The sequence below is a fragment of the Camelina sativa genome, chromosome 11 (assembly GCF_030686135.1).
Source record: "Camelina sativa cultivar CO46 ecotype springtype chromosome 11, ASM3068613v1".
NCBI lineage: Eukaryota > Viridiplantae > Streptophyta > Magnoliopsida > Brassicales > Brassicaceae > Camelina > Camelina sativa.
In genome coordinates, this window is record NC_141890.1 from 699,343 (window position 1) to 719,887 (window position 20,545).

The window sequence follows — 20,545 nt, forward strand, 5'->3', positions numbered from 1 at the left end:
CTCTCATACGACTGATAATAAAATCTCAATTTTATAAAATTTTGTCCTTTTATGATTTATTACTGTGACCTGCAATATATCAACTTTTGTAGGTATTTATATTTGTAACGTAAAATATTTATTCTCTGGGTCCATGAGGTTTCTTTTTATTTTTACATACAGTCAGTACTAAAAGAAATATCTGCATTCAAAAATGAAGGGAATTATATAAACAATGGTTACTTGAATGCTATAGATATATATCTATAGCATTTAATGTTTGGAGATATCATGGTCTTAACGTAATCTTAACTTTGACAATGTCATCAACCCATATAAATCAATCTCTAGTATGAATTATCTCAAAGCACATGGACTCACCCCCGTTGATCGCCGGGTTTTAAGGGTTTTATTTAAAATTTTAAATAATAATTCATTCTTCTTTCTTAATATATGACGTCCCTTTTTTTAAAGAAACGGGGGGGGGGATGCACACGTGTAAAGCTCAGTGTTGAAGAGGTCGTTGCGTGTGGGAGATAACCGAAACGGGAAAGTCTTAACTCTTAACGCCCGAAAACAACAGCGTCCTTGCTTTTTCCTTACGTGTGGGGTGCTAAAACGGGATCCTCTCCCCCTCGCACGTGCGTCTGTTATTTCTTGACGTTTGATTTGTTTGTTTTGAAGGAAGGACAGAGAATGTGCCACACTTTATATTTATAAATTATAATTCCCGTTATTGGATGGAAGCCCACACGAATTATCCCGTTGTGCTGTAAACGACTACTCAATCGATTACTATATAAAGTTTTTAAAAAAAACTATAGTTATCGATGACAATACGTGGAATATGTATGTATACGTTAGTTGAAGCTGGTTTATGACGGCGAAGTTTTTATTCAACTTAAACATCTCCGAATGTATAATAATTCGAGAACCTGAAGTACTACTGTACACAGGTGTTGACTATGCATGGCGGTTTTGGGATCTATAATATGATTTTCGTACAAATTTCTATGCTGGCCTAACAATTAGGTGGTAGATCATAGATGTTTTTAATTTGCTGGAAACAGCTTGGAACTTTTATAATAATTTTCATTTGAAAGGACGGCCACTCACATATTGACCAAAAAAAAAAGACCTTTATTTTAAATTTCCAAGTACAGCAAGTATTTTTTTCTTCGTATTCTCATAATTGTAATTTGAATTATATATCTTATACTACTATTTAACTAACTTAACATAGCAATAGGCAATGACCAATTGATAAATCCAGCTAAAAAAAAAACAATGATTTAAATATGTTAATTTTTCCAATCATACGTCGACTAAAATATTATATATAGTTCGTTTAATGCATCGCTGCCTTGTTAGACCTACAACGTGGGTCCTTCGTGGGGTTTATTTGTGGGTTGTTGTTTATACAATGTTAGAGCGTAACTACATAATTTCGATTGATACGACCAGCTTAAGAGATAAGGATTTGGAAAATTTATACGTGCAAAACAAACGTGATTCGCCCTATTTTAAATAGCTAGGTTGCAGAACTCCCCATGTTCTCTATATGTAATGAAATGGTTGCTAGAACTTAATTAACACATTTTTATTTTTATTTTTAAAAGTTAATTAAAACAGATTCTGATGATCTGAACTAATAAAGAACTATAAGACCTTGCTGATCATTTTTACGTTGCATTATAACTTAACTTATAAACTTGAAATTAGGTAAAAAGTATAACTTTGTAATATATTTGAATTTTCAATAAACATACAAGATATCCATTTAGCACGTTTTCACGTAAAATTTTTCAAAAAACATTAAATTTATATTGATGCTAATATTTCCTATATACGATCTAAAATAATAAATAATTAAGCCAGCTATTTAGAATATGAATGGCGGTCAAAGGTTATGATGTTAATGTAATAAGTAATCATATCATAGAACAGTTAAGATTTTCATAATTTGGGCTTGTACGGCAATTTCATTACTACAATGATTGATCAATAATTTTTATACTTCGGTCCAACTACAACTGCATATATACGATGTATTGAGGAAAAAATGTTTTATTATTGTTAACCATCATTACAAATATTATCTAGATGTTATGATATTCATTATTGTATGAGTTACCACTAGATAGACTCACGCATTTGTCGTGGACAATTTGTTCTTTTTTCCTTTCTTATTTATATACATTATATCAAAATATCCCTGAATAATAATGTATTTTGATTATTCCCTCATTTTTAATATCTTTTTTTTTTGTTAAAGCATTTTTAATATCCAACTCTATTCAAACTCGAAAATATGACTAATAATTATTCCCTATCATTCTTCTTTCGATGAGCACACAAAATAGTGGAAGGAAAACACACTTGAAAAACTTATCTTTCTTTTACCATTTTTGAATATTCTTAATCATGTGTGGAAGACTAGATTGATCTCGCAAGACATCACACGACTACACAGTGTAGTCCTAGTCTACACTAGTCACCAGTATTTCAATAACTCTTGATCGTCTCTCATCTTGCTTAATCAAAAAAAATGCTGGGAGTCTGTTACTTATATATATGATCATTTTGGAGTCAACACAACCGAACAAAAATATTCAAAATTCTATAGAAAACAATAACTGAATATTTGTTGTACAAGCAAAAAGCTAGGAGAAAAAAAAAAAAAAGGTAGAGCAGAGAGATGGCCGCATAAAGCCACCCGCTTATCGCCCACTTCCACTGAATTGCCTCATAACTTTGCAATTCGAACTTATTATTGTTGTTGTTGTTGTCTAATCAACCACCACTCATTAGCTCGCCCACACAACTATTTGGATTTAGCTTTTAGTTCATTTGATTTTAATTATTATTCTACAAAAGATATTTTGTAATGGGAAAGGGAATGGAAAGCATGTAAAGATCATGATAATATAAAACTTGTGGACTTTACGATCAACCATTTAGAATACATTTTGTTTAGCTCGTAATCTACTAATACGAATAATAAAACATGTATATACAATTTAATTGTATACCGAATTTCAACAGGCTTCTCAATATTACAAACAATATTACAACCTTGTTAAAAAACAAAAGATGAAAATCCAAAATTAAAAGATATTTAAAGCCGAAAATGTTCAAATAATTAAGAACAAACAAATATGCGATGTTTCGGGTTGTCACGCGTTTCAGGAGTATCTGGAAACCATTAAAAGTACTCAAATAAAGCTGGCTTTTAAATTAATTTCAAGACAAAACATCATACCATATATAATTAATTTTTAAAAAATAAATATGCATCAGTATTCAGTACTATGAAAAAAAAAAACTAAACCAGTTAAAAAAACATTTTCGAGAACGCATTCAAAAATATTAGTACTAGTATTGTTTAATGAATTAAACTAAAATAAATTTGTAATTAATGAGAAAGTAAGTGGACGATGCATAAAATAATGAAGAAAAAACCAGAAGTTGGGGAAAGAGAGAGGTGATGGTCAAAAGACGACATATCAACGTGTGAAATAAAGACACGTCATCAACCTGGACATGAGCACGTGTAGTTTCTCAGCTCTGTGGGGAACCACAACTACACTGATCATCTTTCAAACGATTATTTGTTCCATTTTATGTTTGCTGATTTCTTTTTTTTATTATTATTTTGAAAATTCTTTTTTTTCATTTTTTTAATTATTATTATTTTTAATCAAACAATAAATTAAAAAATAATTTCAAGGTTGGTAATTCAAACCAGATGATAAGTGTTTACAAAAGTATTAGCAGAAAATAAAGATTTCATTTTTTTATTTTTTTATTGTAAATAAATATATTGATAGAAAGAGATGAAAGCCCATCAGGAGTAGGGCCCATTAAGGAAAATTATCGTCAAGTGGGTCCCATATGCTTCGGTAAAAAATAATCAGCTGACTGTCGCCGAGTCAGTATTTCCTTTTTTTCTCTTTTTTTTTTTTTTTTTTTTTTTTACAAATTCTTTACTGCATTTTTTACTTCGGTCACTAAAACTTGTATTAACAAAGATAAAGATTCGGTAAATACAGTCAATTCATGAGTAGTTTGAAATTCCCAATTTGTAATTTGATTTCGTGATTCACTATTTATACATTTTATAAATATTTAACTCTACCAATAGCAGGAAAGAAAAAGAATGAGATACATGTGTCAGTAGTTAAAAAAAAAAACAGGAATTTGTCAGTAAAAAAAGGTAAAAGTAAAAGAAAAAAAAAGCAGAGAGGATTTTGTTATAGGGTGGTAAATAACACCTGAAGAGCAACCTAAATGACTTATATACCCTTTATTAGGTCCCACGAACAATAAGACAAAGGGTAGTTTGGTATTTGCAGCATAGAGGAAGTGCAACTTCGTCACTCAAGATTTACTGTTAGATACGGTTTTTTGCTTCTTCGTTAGATTCATTTACACCGTAGAAGAAGAAAATAGCAAATTTACCAGATTCAATCCTGACCGTTGAGATGACATCAATGGCTGGGATTGGTTTCATCAGACCGTTTGGGGGTCCATCTCGTACAGTGTACTACTACCCACACTCCTCCCCTAACATTTACGAACGTCTGTGTTAGTCACCACTTTAGAATTTTAGATAGACCACGCATTCACACCAATCACACTCTACCTCCATGAGCGCGTGTTACACAGGTCGTAGTTGTGGCTCATTGTACCCCAACGACGCCGTTTTCACGTTCGGGTGTGTCTGACGCGCGAAGAGTTAGCGTCTGGACGTTTTGTCACACGAGCGCTTATAAATCAGTGTGGGGAGAGGACGGTTTCGTCCCTTTTTTGAAGATAGAATCATTGCACTCTTGGCGTTTTGCTGGACCATGATGACATTACAGGAAGACAATCTTCTATTATGAGATATATATACGATATTAATACATCACTAAACATACTTCTTTTCCATTCAGTTTGTAAATTGTACAAATATAGTATCATATCAGGTCGTTTTTTTTTGTTCACTGTACGTATACAATCCTTCCAAACAAAAAAAGTGTTACAGTTGCAATAGATTGTTACGTACACATATATGTCATTCTCTATAATTTTAAGTGCATATCGTAGTATTCGTTGCAAGTTGAGACCTGAAACCAAGTTAAAGTGACAGTAGCATATGTCGAATTTAATTTTAAAGTTTACTACTCAAGCAGTCAAGTTCCTATTACCCAAAAATATGTGTATAAAGTGCACCTTTTATCAGTTGAGTTTTTGCTATAATAACAACACACAAAAAAAAAAAATACATAAATACTAAAAAGAAAACCCGAGTGATTAATACATCTTAATCATTGAAATATACTAGAGCTTTGTATCTATCACACAAGGAATATCATTTTCATATACCCGAGTGATTATGTAGGCTATAAAGAATATTGTCTTATTTGTTATATAACCATGTAATGCACGCATAGTTTTGTACGTAATTACGAAAATATCTAGTATAAAACTGCGGCAAAGGAGAAAAATAATAATAATAGAAAAAGGCTTAAGTTTGGTCTATCCGTCTATGTAACCACCAGAGAAAAAGAAAGCAGTCTAAAAGTAAAAGAGAGAAAGATCATTAATTAATTAGTGGGGAAATATTTAGCGAAAACTAATACAAGTCTGGTTATAACAAAATTAATGATTATTTAAAAAGAGATGGAATCTGCCATTAATTGACACTCATGTCCCAATCGTCGCTCACACGTACGCTCGTTTTTTTCTTTCTTTCTCTTTTGTAAAAAAGCTAGAGAGACAATAATCTCTCCTCCACTTTTTTTTTTTCCAGACAGAAGAAGTGCGAGTGAACAAGAGACGAGTGTTGTTAATGTGATATGTTTGTGGTTGGTGTGAATTTCATGTAAATACTATTTATAATTTACCTAAAACATTAAAAGTAAATTTGAACTCCTTTTCTAACCATCACATTCAATGCCCAAAATCTTGTTTTATATGAGTATCATTATAAAGGGAATTTAGATTCTTATACTATGTTCCATTTCTACTGAACTACTTAACCATTAGTCCATAAATGTTCAAAAATTAGTTAGTTGCTGGCATCTTTATATCAGAATCAAAAGTTTTTGCATATTGGGTGACAGTGAGTGCATTCGGCAATAATTCACCGATCAAGATCTCCCTCCAACCAAGCAAGAAGAAAATAAATAAAGTGAATTATCCTGAAAAATCGGCAGTTTTTTTTTTTTTTAACATCTATATAAATCTGTATTCATACCAAAAATCAGATTAAGAGTTGTACATTCAAAAATATGAGAGGAGGATACAGGTAGTTGGGGTTAAATTATAGTATACAACTAATAATTCAACAAAGTCTATGACGAATTTTAAAAAAGGGTAAGTAGGATTATATAGCTTGTGGAAGACTTGATCCCATCCCCTAATCTCACGTTAATTAAAACACCTTGCATGTACAGACAAATACCTCATTTCTTTAACTTAAAAACTTATACTATTAAAAAAAAGCTTTGAGATAAAGGATTTTGTGATGCTATTATTTTATACTACATATTATCTTGTATCCTCTTGCATTAATTGAATTGTTTTTGTAAACACATACAATAATTAAAAGTAGTATTATTTGTTTGTATCTGTAATCGAAATTGAAAATTAATAGTATATTTTTTTTATAATAATAATAATAATCAGAAGAAGAGGTAACATGGCATGTGAGTGCACAGCTGTGACCACTCTTCCCTTCACCATTTGATAAATACCTTCTTCCATCTTCCTGCTTCTGTCTTTTGACTCTCTTCTCTCTCTCTCTCCTCTCTTTAAGCTTTTCTAAATCTCTCTCTCTCTAGAGCTTCCACTTCCCATCTCTAATGGTGGAACCAAAACCCTAGATTCCCCCTCCCCTTTCATCATCTCTACTTGAACACCTTTCTATCTTAAAAAAAAAAATCTGAGAATGAAGACTTTTCCAAGCTTCTTTATCTCTGTAACAACTCTCTTCTTCTTCTCCTTCTTCTCTCTTTCATATCAAGCTTCACCATCTCAGTCTTTGTACAGAGAAATCCATCAGCTTATAAGCTTCAAAAACGTTCTTCCTGACAAGAATCTTCTCCCAGACTGGTCTTCCAACAAAAACCCGTGTACTTTCGATGGCGTTACTTGCAGAGACGACAAAGTTACTTCGATTGATCTCAGTTCAAAGGCTCTCAACGTCGGATTCAGTGCCGTGGCTTCATCTCTCATGTCTCTCACTGGATTAGAGTCTCTGTTTCTCTCAAACACACACATCAACGGCTCCATCACTGGCTTCAAATGCTCTGCTTCTTTGACCAGTTTGGATCTATCAAGAAACTCTCTTTCTGGTCCTGTAACGACTCTAACAAGCCTTGGTGCTTGCTCCGGTCTGAAATACCTCAACGTCTCCTCGAACACACTCGATTTCCCCGGTAAAGTTTCAGGTGGGTTGAAGCTAAACAGCTTGGAAGTTTTGGATCTTTCTTCGAATTCGCTCTCCGGTGCTAACGTCGTCGGTTGGGTTGTCTCCGATGGGTGTGGAGAGTTGAAGCACTTTGCGATTAGCGGAAACAAAATCAGTGGAGACGTTGATGTCTCTCGTTGCTTGAATCTCGAGTTTCTCGATGTCTCTTCCAACAATTTCTCAACTGGGATCCCTTTCCTCGGAGATTGCTCTGCTCTCCAACATCTCGACATCTCCGGTAACAAATTATCCGGCGACTTCTCTCGCGCTATCTCTACTTGCACGGAGCTCAAGTCGTTGAACGTCTCCGGCAACCAATTCGCCGGACCAATCCCTTCGCTACCGCTAAAAAGCCTCCAGTACCTCTCCCTGGCTGAGAACAAGTTCACCGGCGAGATCCCTGAGTTTCTCTCCGGCGCGTGTGATACACTCACTGGACTCGATCTCTCTGGAAACGATTTCCACGGTACGGTTCCTCCGTTCTTCGGTTCTTGTCCACTTCTTGAGTCACTCGTCTTGTCGAGTAACAACTTCTCCGGCGAGTTACCGATGGATACGTTGCTGAAGATGAGAGGACTCAAAGTACTCGATCTGTCCTTCAACGAGTTCTCCGGCGAATTACCGGAGTCTCTTACGAATCTGTCTGCTTCGTTGCGAACGCTAGATCTCAGCTCCAACAATTTCTCCGGCTCGATTCTTCCTGATCTCTGCCGGAACCCTAAAAGCACTCTCCAGGGGCTTTACCTTCAGAACAATGGCTTCACCGGGAAGATCCCACCGACGTTAAGCAACTGTTCGGAGCTCGTTTCGCTTCATCTGAGCTTTAATTACCTCTCAGGGACAATCCCGTCGAGCTTAGGGTCTCTATCGAAGCTTCGAGATCTGAAACTATGGCTGAACATGTTACAAGGAGAGATCCCTCAGGAGCTCATGAATGTCAAGACCTTAGAGACTCTCATCCTCGACTTCAACGACTTAACCGGTGAAATCCCTTCCGGTTTAAGTAACTGTACCAATCTAAACTGGATTTCTCTGTCGAATAACCGGTTAACCGGTCAAATCCCAAAGTGGATCGGCCGGTTAGAGAATCTCGCCATCCTCAAGCTAAGCAACAATTCCTTCTACGGGAACATCCCGGCTGAGCTCGGTGACTGCAAAAGCTTAATCTGGCTCGATCTCAACACCAATTCCTTCAACGGAACGATCCCTGCTGAGATGTTCAAACAGTCCGGGAAGATCGCTGCGAATTTCATCGCCGGGAAAAGGTATGTTTACATCAAAAACGACGGGATGAAGAAAGAGTGTCACGGAGCTGGTAATTTGCTTGAGTTTCAAGGAATTAGACCGGAGCAGCTTAACCGGGTTTCGACTAGGAACCCTTGTAATTTCACCAGAGTGTATGGGGGTCACACTTCGCTGACGTTTGATAACAACGGTTCGATGATGTTTCTGGACATGTCGTATAACAAGTTGTCTGGTTACATACCAAAGGAGATTGGTTCGATGCCTTATCTGTTTATTCTCAATTTGGGTCATAATTACATATCCGGTTCGATTCCTGACGAGGTAGGTGATCTCAGAGGTTTAAACATTCTTGATCTTTCAAGCAATAATCTCGATGGGAGGATCCCTCCGGCTATGTCTGCGCTTACTATGCTTACGGAGATTGATTTGTCGAATAATAATTTATCTGGTCCGATTCCTGAGATGGGTCAGTTGGAGACTTTTCCACCGGCTAAGTTCTATAACAATGCTGGTCTCTGTGGTTATCCGCTTCCGCGGTGTGATCCGGCCAACGCAGAAGGGTATGCACACCATCAGAGATCTCATGGAAGGAGAACGACGTCTCTTGCGGGTAGTGTGGCGATGGGATTGTTGTTCTCTTTTGTGTGTATATTCGGGTTGATACTTGTTGGTAGAGAGATGAGGAAGAGACGGAGAAAGAAAGAGGCTGAGTTGGAGATGTACGCTGAAGGGAATGGGAACTCTGGTGATAGAACCGCTAACAACACGAATTGGAAGCTTACGGGTGTGAAAGAAGCCTTGAGTATCAATCTTGCTGCTTTCGAGAAGCCGTTGAGGAAACTCACGTTTGCTGATCTTCTTCAGGCTACTAACGGTTTCCACAACGATAGTCTGATTGGATCAGGTGGGTTTGGAGATGTTTACAAAGCGATTTTGAAAGATGGAAGCGCGGTCGCTATCAAGAAACTTATTCACGTTAGCGGTCAAGGTGACAGAGAGTTCATGGCGGAGATGGAAACGATTGGAAAGATCAAACATAGAAACCTCGTTCCGCTTCTTGGTTACTGTAAGGTTGGAGACGAGCGGCTTCTTGTGTATGAGTTCATGAAGTATGGAAGTTTGGAAGATGTTTTGCACGACCCAAAGAAAGCTGGTGTGAAACTAAACTGGTCTACACGGCGGAAGATCGCAATTGGATCAGCTAGAGGACTTGCTTTTCTTCACCACAACTGCAGTCCTCATATCATCCACAGAGACATGAAATCTAGCAATGTCTTGCTTGACGAAAACTTGGAAGCTAGGGTTTCAGATTTCGGCATGGCAAGGCTGATGAGCGCGATGGATACACATTTAAGCGTCAGTACGTTAGCGGGTACACCGGGTTACGTACCTCCTGAGTATTACCAAAGTTTCAGGTGTTCAACAAAAGGAGACGTATACAGTTACGGTGTGGTCTTACTGGAGCTACTCACGGGTAAAAGACCAACGGATTCACCGGATTTCGGAGATAACAACCTTGTGGGATGGGTGAAACAACATGCGAAACTGCGGATAAGCGACGTGTTTGATCCGGAGCTAATGAAGGAAGATCCAGCGCTAGAGATCGAGCTTTTACAGCATTTAAAAGTTGCGGTTGCGTGTCTTGATGATCGGGCGTGGAGACGACCGACAATGGTACAAGTCATGGCGATGTTTAAGGAGATACAAGCGGGGTCAGGGTTAGATTCACAGTCGACGATTGGATCAGTAGAGGATGGAGGATTCAGTACAATAGAGATGGTTGATATGAGTATAAAAGAAGTTCCTGAAGGGAAATTATGAAAGTTTTAGAAACAACAGATTCTTTGAACATCAATCAAATCTTAAGGGTCAGTCCGATTTTCCTTGGGTCTATTTTTTTTTGTATTTTTCTACTATATTCTAAAAAAAATGTATGTATGTATCTATGTTATTTTTATACATAAGACGGGGATGTTCTTTTCTTTTCTTTTCTTTTTTTGGGGTTCGGTCGAATTGGGGGGACGGAGATGAAGAAGAGAATTGAGTAATAACTTTGTTAAGATTATGTAAATATACAGTTTTTTTTTGGGTGAGGGGAATTTGTAATGTTTTTTTAGTTCTATGGAAATTTCTACGTTGCTGACGAATTATTGAATTTTTCCTTCCCGAGTTCTTTCTTGCTGTACTAGTAGTAATTTCATAATATGAAATGAATCATGAAAAAAGAGAGTCATACTAGTATTAAGTTATGTCTGTGCATTAAATATGGACTGATCATGTTCATGTAAATGCACGTGACCTATTATTTCATTATTGTCGGAATTAATTTGGGGAATTCTCAGAGTGCACGGGAACGGGAAAGTGAGAATTAGATGAGAGACTTTAAAATTGTGTTTTCTATTGGTGTAATATTTTCATGACAAATGTGGTCCCTTTTGAACTGTGGGAAAATTGAACCGTTTGGTCTATATTCATATCCATCTACCTTATTCAGTGCATTTTTTTTGTTTACAACGCATACCTTAGATTATAATGAAAGGAAAAAGAAAAAGATTCTTAAACAAAATTAAGAGGCTGTGGAGATTTTTCTATTTATATTTTTATTTTTTGCTAATATATTCAAGAGATTGATATATAACATGGAGAAATGGACCTTCGCCTGGAATTAAAAACAAAGTCTGGGTTTCATGTTTCTGTGACACTGCACCAACATTACCACAACAAGTCTTACACAAGAAACGTGCGACTCACGTGCTCTTCTCTATTCTCTCTCTCTCTCCAGCTACGTGGACTGCCTTCACTCCCCTCACTCTTCGGATTTTGTGTTCATTGCTTTAAGCCTTTAACTAGTTTTCTTATTAATCTTTTCAGTTTGTTTTATTCTTGCTCACTATTACCCATAACTAAAAACAAATGATGAGTTTAGACTTTTAATGAAACGTAAAGAGTGGTTTATTTGGGTGATGTGTTTGGCTCTAGTCTAATATGTGATACATTAACTAACAACACTTGACTGCTTGAGCAATAGTCTAATACTCTTCGTTTTTTTCAAAGCATTTGAACTTCAATTAACACCGGCCATTGGATAGGAGAAAACAAAAATATGCGAACAAAATGGGATACATAAAAAAATAAATAATAAACATGTATTTTTTTTTTTAAAACTCACAAGGTGATGACATTTTTCCTTTGACGAAAGTTGCAGAATCATTCCATTATTCCCGCGATTTCATAACTTACAAACTAAAACCTTATTAATTTATAGTTTGTGTCTTTCTCGGAAGCCACTTATTTTAAAGACTATGTATCTTAGCTGACAAGTGCATCGATCAGTATAGAACACCGCTGCAACACATCGTAAATTACTAAATCTCGTATTTGAATATTAGCTACGAGGTAGTGAACTAGTACTTGCGTCTTAAATGATCTTGTATTTTAAAGAAACATTAAAAGAAGATTAGAAAAGAAAACGATACGGATACGTGCACACACATACACACCTAATTACATTCAAACCAACCTACAAGCAGAACTGCCTGTATATATAGACAAGACACTGACAGACGCGCGTAGGAACATACAGTAAACACACGCGCTAAAACCATGGGAGAGAGATGAGAGATGAGTAGCTATCAAGAAGAACACGCGCGACGGTGGTGGGTGCGGAGCACGTGGGCCACCGTGCATGCAAGCTGTTCTTGTCGGAAACTTCCCCTAACAACGTCTCCTTCCGCCGTGGGCCGCCGTCCCTTTCCTGTCTCCGCCGAATTGACCTCTTCCTCTCTCTCCCACGTGTGTTTCCTTCTCATCCATACAATTTTTTTCTTAATTAAAATTTAGCATCTTCCTAATAGAGATATTCTTAATACATTTTCTTCCTACGCCTAAAATTTTATTTATATTATTTTGACAACTTGGCAATAATACTATTAGGTTACGCGGAATTATTGGGTACGTACGTGGGTTTCATTGTTCTTTGTCTGATATCAAGAAATCAAGACACATATAGTTACGTACAGGAATAAGCACAATGCAAAAAAAAAGAAAAGGAAAACCACTATCCATAAAAATATATGCCTTATACAGATTTTTTGAGTTGCAAAACGACAAGTATAACATAGGAACTATAAAGAAGTTAAATTGAAGAAACAAACTTGATTTGCAAAACCGTGGAAGATTTTGATTGTTTCCTAATCATAAGTTTGATAGATTCCTTTAATGAAATACCTGAAGATCATAAACGACTAGTACAGATAACTATACTATTTCAAATTTGCATAACTACAAAATCATTATATCATTTATGATCACTTTTGTTTTGTTTCCAATCAAAACCAATAATTCACGTTGAAACGTCGTCATGTATCTGCATGTTAATTATGTACAATTGTACATATAAAAATACTCTATATATGGGTCAAGTGCAAGACGGTCCATGCATTTTAGATTTTTTTTTTGGTAACGCATATAAGTGGAGGATTGCGATGTGTATACGTAATACACAACCAATAATTTATAGCTATATATATTTATATATGGGGTTGGAAACCTGAAGTTGAATCAAAATCTAATCTTAGTTTTTTGTTCATTCTCGAGGCTTCTTTCCCACGTACAAAACTCCTTACGCACGTGCGAATGCTTGTTCTCGAACAAATTGTTTAGAAATTTGAGGTTTGGACGATGTACTAACTACACAAGCTACAAACAAGGAAAATAATTAAGATAATAACTTTTGTACGTAAACATTGAGACAAACTCATTTCCACGCGTGTGAGCTCTCTGCCATATATATACAGCTAAGATTTCTGAAAACGACACTGATTAATTAAACGTCTAGTCGTGAAACCAAAAAGAAAAAAAAAGTTGTAAATACTCTTTTCATATAAGTATTAAAAAGGATAACAGTTCTGTTCTGTATGTTGTTAAATATTAGCTACTGCGTGCTTTTCTTAAATCTTAGTTTTGTAACTTAAGTCGAATTATGTCTACGGATACTTCTCTTTTTGGGTCAATATATGTTACTACTATTTAATCTCTATGTTTTGGCTCTCCTCTCTTAAATCTGAATAAAAATTATACGTACCTTGAATAAAAAACAAACATACACTAATGTTAAAGTAATTTAATATTTAATTAAATAAATCGGTGCTACATCTCACCTAGGAATCTTCCTTCTTTTCACGACGAAGAGACAAAGAAACAAAAAGCGACGGCTCAGATTTCGTTGATGTTTAATGAAGTTTCAAAATAGTACTGTTGTGGTAGTATTATACTACTACTAGTGCACTGTTCATATCCTTGCAGTTGCAGCTTCTCCCAGCTTTCTTGTTTTTAATTCCCCAGTCTCCTCTCGTCATCAATTTAAAAATTATTGAACGTGTTTCAATACTTAATGTTGGGGCGTTAAGATTACGTTATCTTAAACTTTTCAATGGTTTGAACTGCTTTTAAGAGAGTACTGTTAATAAATTAATTGGATTAATTATCTTGTTTTTTTTGCCAAAATAATGATTATATTGGAATCAGTTTCGTCGAGTAAATATATAATCTATGTCGTAAATCAGGCAGTATATAATCAATTAGAAGAAAAATATACAAATTGATGATGGCAAAGAAATACTATCAGTAACACGATGATTATTTTACTTAATTAGCTATCTATTTTGAACATAAAATTACATTGATACATATTTTTTGTGATATGATTATAAAAGACCTTGAATTAAGGACGCGAACGTGCGGTCCACGAGGTATTCACGTGGGGAGTCTCCCTCGGACTCGGCGGAGCAAGCGGGTCACAACTTTTCATGTCCTCGTAACCTATGATTTTTATTTAATTAATTTAGTTTCTTTTTCGTAATACAAGTTGAACAACGTGTTATTGTATACTGTAGATGTAGGAGTATTATTTAAAGTTTTATATTAACGTTAAACTCCGGGGATCGAGAGTCGAGACGCTCACGTGCTTAAACTCTTATCCACTTGTCAACTTTGTTAGCTTGTCACGTGGTCGTTATGTTCGTCGATTTCGGTCTATACACTAAAACCCAATATAAATTTCTATGCCTTTGTTGCATTCACAAAGTGTAAAAATAAATTCTTTAAGAAGCCCATTATTTTAAAAAGTTGGGCTCAGTAAACTGTTGCTTTGTTGCCATTAAAAGACATTTCTATTGACTCCGGCCCGTTTTACAATTAGTTACATTAAAAGCCCATCAATTACAAACCAAATCCGTTTATATATTATAGTATTCTGATGTGGACTATATTTATTTACCAAATAATATCATACAAAGTTACAAACCCAACGAAACAAAAACAAAAATAGAAAAATTTAATTCAACTATAAATAAAAAGAGTCCTCTCGGAACTCATTTCACATATATAATCCTCATTTGGAAACGGTACATATTTAAATCATCTTACAAACACAAACCAAACACATTACACATACTAAAACATCGTACATTTTTCCTAATTAACGAGAACATATATATAGGTATAACTTTTTTTTTTGGATTAATCTAGGTATTGATTAATATAATACGATAATTAGTTTTGGGCAAGGTCGATTGATTTTTTTTTTTTTTAATATTGGTTGATTTAACCGAAAAGAAAACAAAACTGATAAATCACCAGAAGAAGTTGGAGAGAGGAGAGTGGTGAGAGGAAGAGAGAGTGTCGTCGTCAAGATGATTAGAAGGAGAGTGAAGGTGTCTTCCTTCGTAAGTAGTGATTACCATTCTTGGGTCATCTGCTAATCTCTCCACTCTCTTCTTCACTCTACACTTGTCTTGTGTGCATCTGTAATAGCTCCTGCCATTTTCAATCAGAGATTTTGTTAACCTTAGCTTATATCAAATATATATGGTCCAACAAGCTGAAAAGGCAATACATGTGAATATCTATTAGTTTGCCAAAAAAAAAAAAAAAAAAGTGAATATCTATTAATGCGCTAAAGAGGAGTTAGTTTTCTTTTTATCCTTCTTCGTCAGTACTACTAGCATAAAACTTGCGATCAACTTATATAATCTAGGGAGATAATCTAGTTATGCAGTAAAAAGTGACTTATATATTAAATTAAATTCAAATATATATATCCATGCTATATAAATAGATGCATATCTCAAAAGGTATTGATAGAAAACAATTATTACTTTTTTTTTTTTTTGCCGTTAGAACACTTTCATTTAGAATTACGTGAATGGTATATGATATGAATGAATATATATAGTGCTACTGCTAGCTATAATCAAACAGATATTCAGGCAATTAAGCTTTATTACTGGGCCAATGACAAAACTTTACAAAAGAACTAAAGTAGTATGTATAAGTTTGAAGAACTATACCAATTACCCAAACAAATCATTAATGTTGGTAAATGTCAAATGTCAACATGAGAGAGAGAGAGAGAATCGAATCTTAAGGAAACCCCATATGTCTCACATTCCTCACATAATACTCAAATGCTTCTACATGAAATTATTTTTCCTTCCAACGGTTATATACATCAGACGAATCAAAACATCAAATTAATCTGTTTTTTTTTCCTGTACAGCTACTAGTCCCGGAACTGATACTTTATATAGAGAAAACATCAGAAAAGAACTACTAATAATTTTCATTTCCTTATAGCTAGTACTTGATAAAGCAATTATTAATCTTTATATGGCTCATAACTAACTCCCAGTAGACTACAAATTTTCATCATGTTATTAATTAACGTTAAAAGTTTGGAAAAAAAAACTATAATGATTCCAGTCAGTAAATGAAAAGTCATCATTAACCCTCAAGGAATATTGAGAGGTAGCTAGAGAGTGAACTAACTGATATATAAACATCCTTGTTAAAGAACTACTACAATTGAGAGTTGAACCAGTTTCCAATCATTACAAGATAACTAGTTGTTGTTAAATTAATTTAAGTCAAGATCAAGTGAGACCAAAATGCCGATTTTTAAATAAGAATAAAATTTAGTACCTGGGATGCTGGGTGTTTTTGACAACTTTCTGGCCATACTTTCTCCATCTATATCCATCATCTAAGACATCGACCTCGCTAAGTGTCTTAAAGCAAAACCGAGGTTCCCTCACTTTCCTTCTTGACTTAAGCTTCTTGATCTTCAGGGAAGAAATTACGCCTAACGACGCCGTGTTATGTTTATCATGACGACGAGCAGTATCATGATGATTATGATGATCATTGATTTCATCATTTATTCCTCCACCATGGCCAACCTCATCATCATCGTCATCAATACCAATCTCGCTTCCATGGTTGTTTTTCTGGCTACATCCGTATCCCGCTTGACTACTCCATGCCCTAAACCACATTAACACAACGCATTAGTTATGGGTTTTAATTAAATATGTTTTACTTAAATATATGGGTAATATTAAAATATATATGTTGTGTGTGTCTTGTGTGCATGGTTGCTTTAAACTACTTGAAATTCTATACAATAAAGCAAAAGTAAATGGTGGAAAAATATTGGACCTTTACATGTATACTTAATTTTTTTTTTTCAAAATAATGATTTTAGAATTGAGAATTGAGTTATTGCTTCTTAACCTATTAATAACTAATATAGCATTTGATGAATTCGGAATAGAGTGGAAGATTTGAGAATTTGTAGTTGTAGTATATCCTTATTAGATCTTATTATAATTATAAGAGTGGGTACTTAAGAGGCTCTAACCCAAATAATTATAGCATCTACGTAAGTAACTTACCATTGATTTGGCGAGGGTCTTTGGGATGATTTACCACCGGTAAGACGATGATGATCGAGATGATCAAGAAAACCATCATGATCATCCCTTTGCTTTGAGGAGGACAAAGACGAGATTAGGGTTTGGGGGAGATTCGCCATGAGATTTATGGGATCTTGAGGCTGATTTACGAAAGAAGAGGGGTTATTGTGAAGAAAGGAGTTTAAGGAGTGATGACTTAGAAATGGAGACACAAGAGAAGAGGGAGAAGACGAAGACGTAGAAGATGATGAAGATAAAGAGTGACTAGGGAAAGAGAAGAAGAAACCTAGATGGTTACTATTATTAGGGTTTATGATGGTTTGCGATTCATCAAAAAAACTTACACCTTGGTTTATCGTACCCATCTCTTTTGTTCTTTTACGCAAAAGAGGGACGAAGATGAGATTGTGTGTGTGCGAGAGAGAGAGAGAGAAAAAAAGTTTTGGTTTTGGGGGATATTTTTCTTTGATTTTGGGGTTGAGACGATCCAATCCATCCATGTGAATGTTTCGATTAATATATACAGTAAATGCTGGAAAAAGAAAAGTTGCAGGTGGGTCCAATTGGATTGGTTTTGTTTTCTTGAAAGATTTACATGTGACTAAAAATGCTAATATGCTTTTTATTCATTCGCCTGATTTTGAGAATAATACTGATGATGTTGAAATTTTCTAAAGTATGATTTTAATGTTGATATTAATCAAGTTTATGCCGACAAAAAGTATAGATTTCTACTATGTTTTTGGTTTGAAGAACTTTGAGGTTTATGATGTCTGTTTTCTACTATAGTAATGATTTTTTTTTTAAAGAAAAACCTCAATATTCTTTAACCAAAATCCTTTTTATTTTTCAAAGTATTTAATGTTGATATATTAATCAAGTTCATGCCGAAAAAACAAAAAAAAAACTATCTACCATGTTTTTGTGTGTGTTTTTGGTTAAAAAATCTGTGAGGTTTATGATGTCTGACCAATAAAAAAAATTTAAAATAAGTTGACGGAAAAAAGTTTAATAAGAAAAGTGAAAAGTTAATATTCTTTTTTTTTTTTTTTTTTGTCAAACTGAAAAGTTAATATTCAAAAGATAATAAAAAAATGAAAAATTGAGAAAGATGCAAGAAACAAACAAAAAAAGAAAAGAAAAGAAGGAAGAAAACGCGTCAGGGCACTCGAGAGGAAAGATGAAGAGGTAGTGGGAGTTAACGTCGTGTCGCTTAAACGGCAGCCAGCTTTTTGTCACGGCGTCCCGTTACGTCCCTCAAACGGCGTTCATTTGTTGTTACAAATGCCTAATTTAATGGATTTATTATAAAAAAAATCCAGATGAAAAAACACTAATTTCTACTATTATTTTTCCTTATGAAAAGGCACCTTCATATGCTGGGAAAATACACTATTATCCAGTTTTAGCAAAAAGTTGGCTTATTGAAGATCTATGTACTAAGAACACTTGTCGTCGATCATCTTTTATTTGCGAAAATAAATAAAATATATGAGGATCTTATTTGAATAGTTCAAATGGAAAAAAGAGGGATAGTTGCACCATTTCGTAATCATTGTTTCCCATAATAAATCCAAATCCTCTAGATGTGGTGTTTTCGAAAAGAAAATATTACTTTTGAACAATATGTATTGGTGCACAAAAAAGAAAAAAGAACAATATGTATTGATTTTATGAAATCATTTTTCTATGGAAAAAAATGGCTGAAGATGTGATGGGAATATACACACATCTATCTATCACTTTCTTGTAGCTAGGATTTTATATTTCCTTACAGAATGATGTAAGACTCAAATAATTTTTATACGATTGCTATTATTTTGGGAATCCAAAAAGGAATATGTAGATTAGGAGGAGCAATGATGAAAAATCTTAGGTGCAAATCTATTTCTCTGTACGCTGTGTGAGGATATCATGATGATGATTTGATGAATTAGGCTCCTATATGATATTCTTCTTCCGTTTAAAGAATTGCACCTAATAAAAAAAGATTTAATAATGTCGTAAAGTATAGTATTAATCATACAAGAGAGAAAAGTTTCTTACCTTTTTCTCATTTTACCTTTTGCAAGATCGCATTTTGTAATCGTTTCATCAAGTTTAGAAACCCCACCGTTTCTCAAATTCCAAGCCCACTTATTTTTTCTCCATGATGTGTTTATGTATATGTGTGCTGTTTGCATATATATACACACGCATGATAACCTCATCCCCGTATTTTATGATAAATTAAAGGGCCTTTATATCAGTTTTTGTGTCGTCGCTTTTATGTGTATTTATGGTTAATCACACGTTTTATAGTTATAAGAACGAAAATATTCCTACTACATCAAAGTACTTTGTTTGCGTGACGTATATAACCAATATAAAAACAAACTTTGTAAGTTTTGTTTCTTATATATAAGTTTAAGTAGTTCCTGTATATACCCATAAAGAAACAATATATACATATCCAGCTCGCTTAAATTTAACTTCCACGAAACTTTACTAGCTACCCAGAAAAAAAAAACTGAACTTCTAAGTTCTAACGAAGTAAACAAAACTGTTTAGACCTTTCTTTTTTGTTCAGAAATAAAATATTCGATTACAAAAAAGAATTGTAGTTACAAAAGTCCGTTAAAGGATATAATGGGCACAAGCCGCACAACGATTGAGTTTCATGGGTAGGACGTAGATATATGATTATCGTTCCTTTTTTAGTACTAACCCATATATTTTAATTTGCGCAGTGCTCTATATGACATTAACATATATATGCACGGTTAAACAGTTAAATCGAAGATTTTTTTTGACATCTATATTCACTCATGTTGATTTTCTAGTAAAAAAAGGAACCTCGTCAATAATAGTAGCATCAGTTATATCATTACTCATTTAGTCATTAGTACGTCTCGTAATCGCCGCCGTACATCTGTTGATTAGAGCGAACAAAATACAATGATATTTCTTGCTGAAAAAAAAGATATACGACTTTGCAAAAGAAAAAAAATTAGGTGATGACTTAATTAACGAGAGTCACAAAGCCATTATGCTATATGCCCTATTGTCCTCATATATAACAAAATAATTATATTAGTCTGTACTTATTTGAACCATAATAAATGAACAA

The 20,545-nt window shown here is 34.4% G+C and overlaps 1 protein-coding gene and 1 pseudogene across 2 annotated transcripts; one reads left to right on the plus strand and one right to left on the minus strand.

The window, feature by feature from the left end:
- The first annotated feature begins 6,572 nt into the window (after positions 1-6,572).
- On the plus strand, positions 6,573-10,830 carry LOC104720861 (protein BRASSINOSTEROID INSENSITIVE 1 pseudogene; annotated as a pseudogene). Its single transcript, XR_015571926.1, has one exon. The product of XR_015571926.1 is annotated as a protein BRASSINOSTEROID INSENSITIVE 1 pseudogene (transcript).
- A 4,201-nt stretch (positions 10,831-15,031) lies between these two features.
- Positions 15,032-17,832, minus strand: LOC104720863 (putative WRKY transcription factor 13). Its single transcript, XM_010438762.3, has 3 exons — positions 17,416-17,832; positions 16,664-17,005; positions 15,032-15,499 (listed from the first exon to the last, which is right to left on the minus strand). The coding sequence occupies exons 1-3, from the start codon at positions 17,799-17,801 to the stop codon at positions 15,316-15,318; spliced, it is 912 nt and encodes a 303-aa protein (XP_010437064.2). The 5' UTR covers positions 17,802-17,832; the 3' UTR covers positions 15,032-15,315.
- Between the last annotated feature and the right edge of the window lie 2,713 nt (positions 17,833-20,545).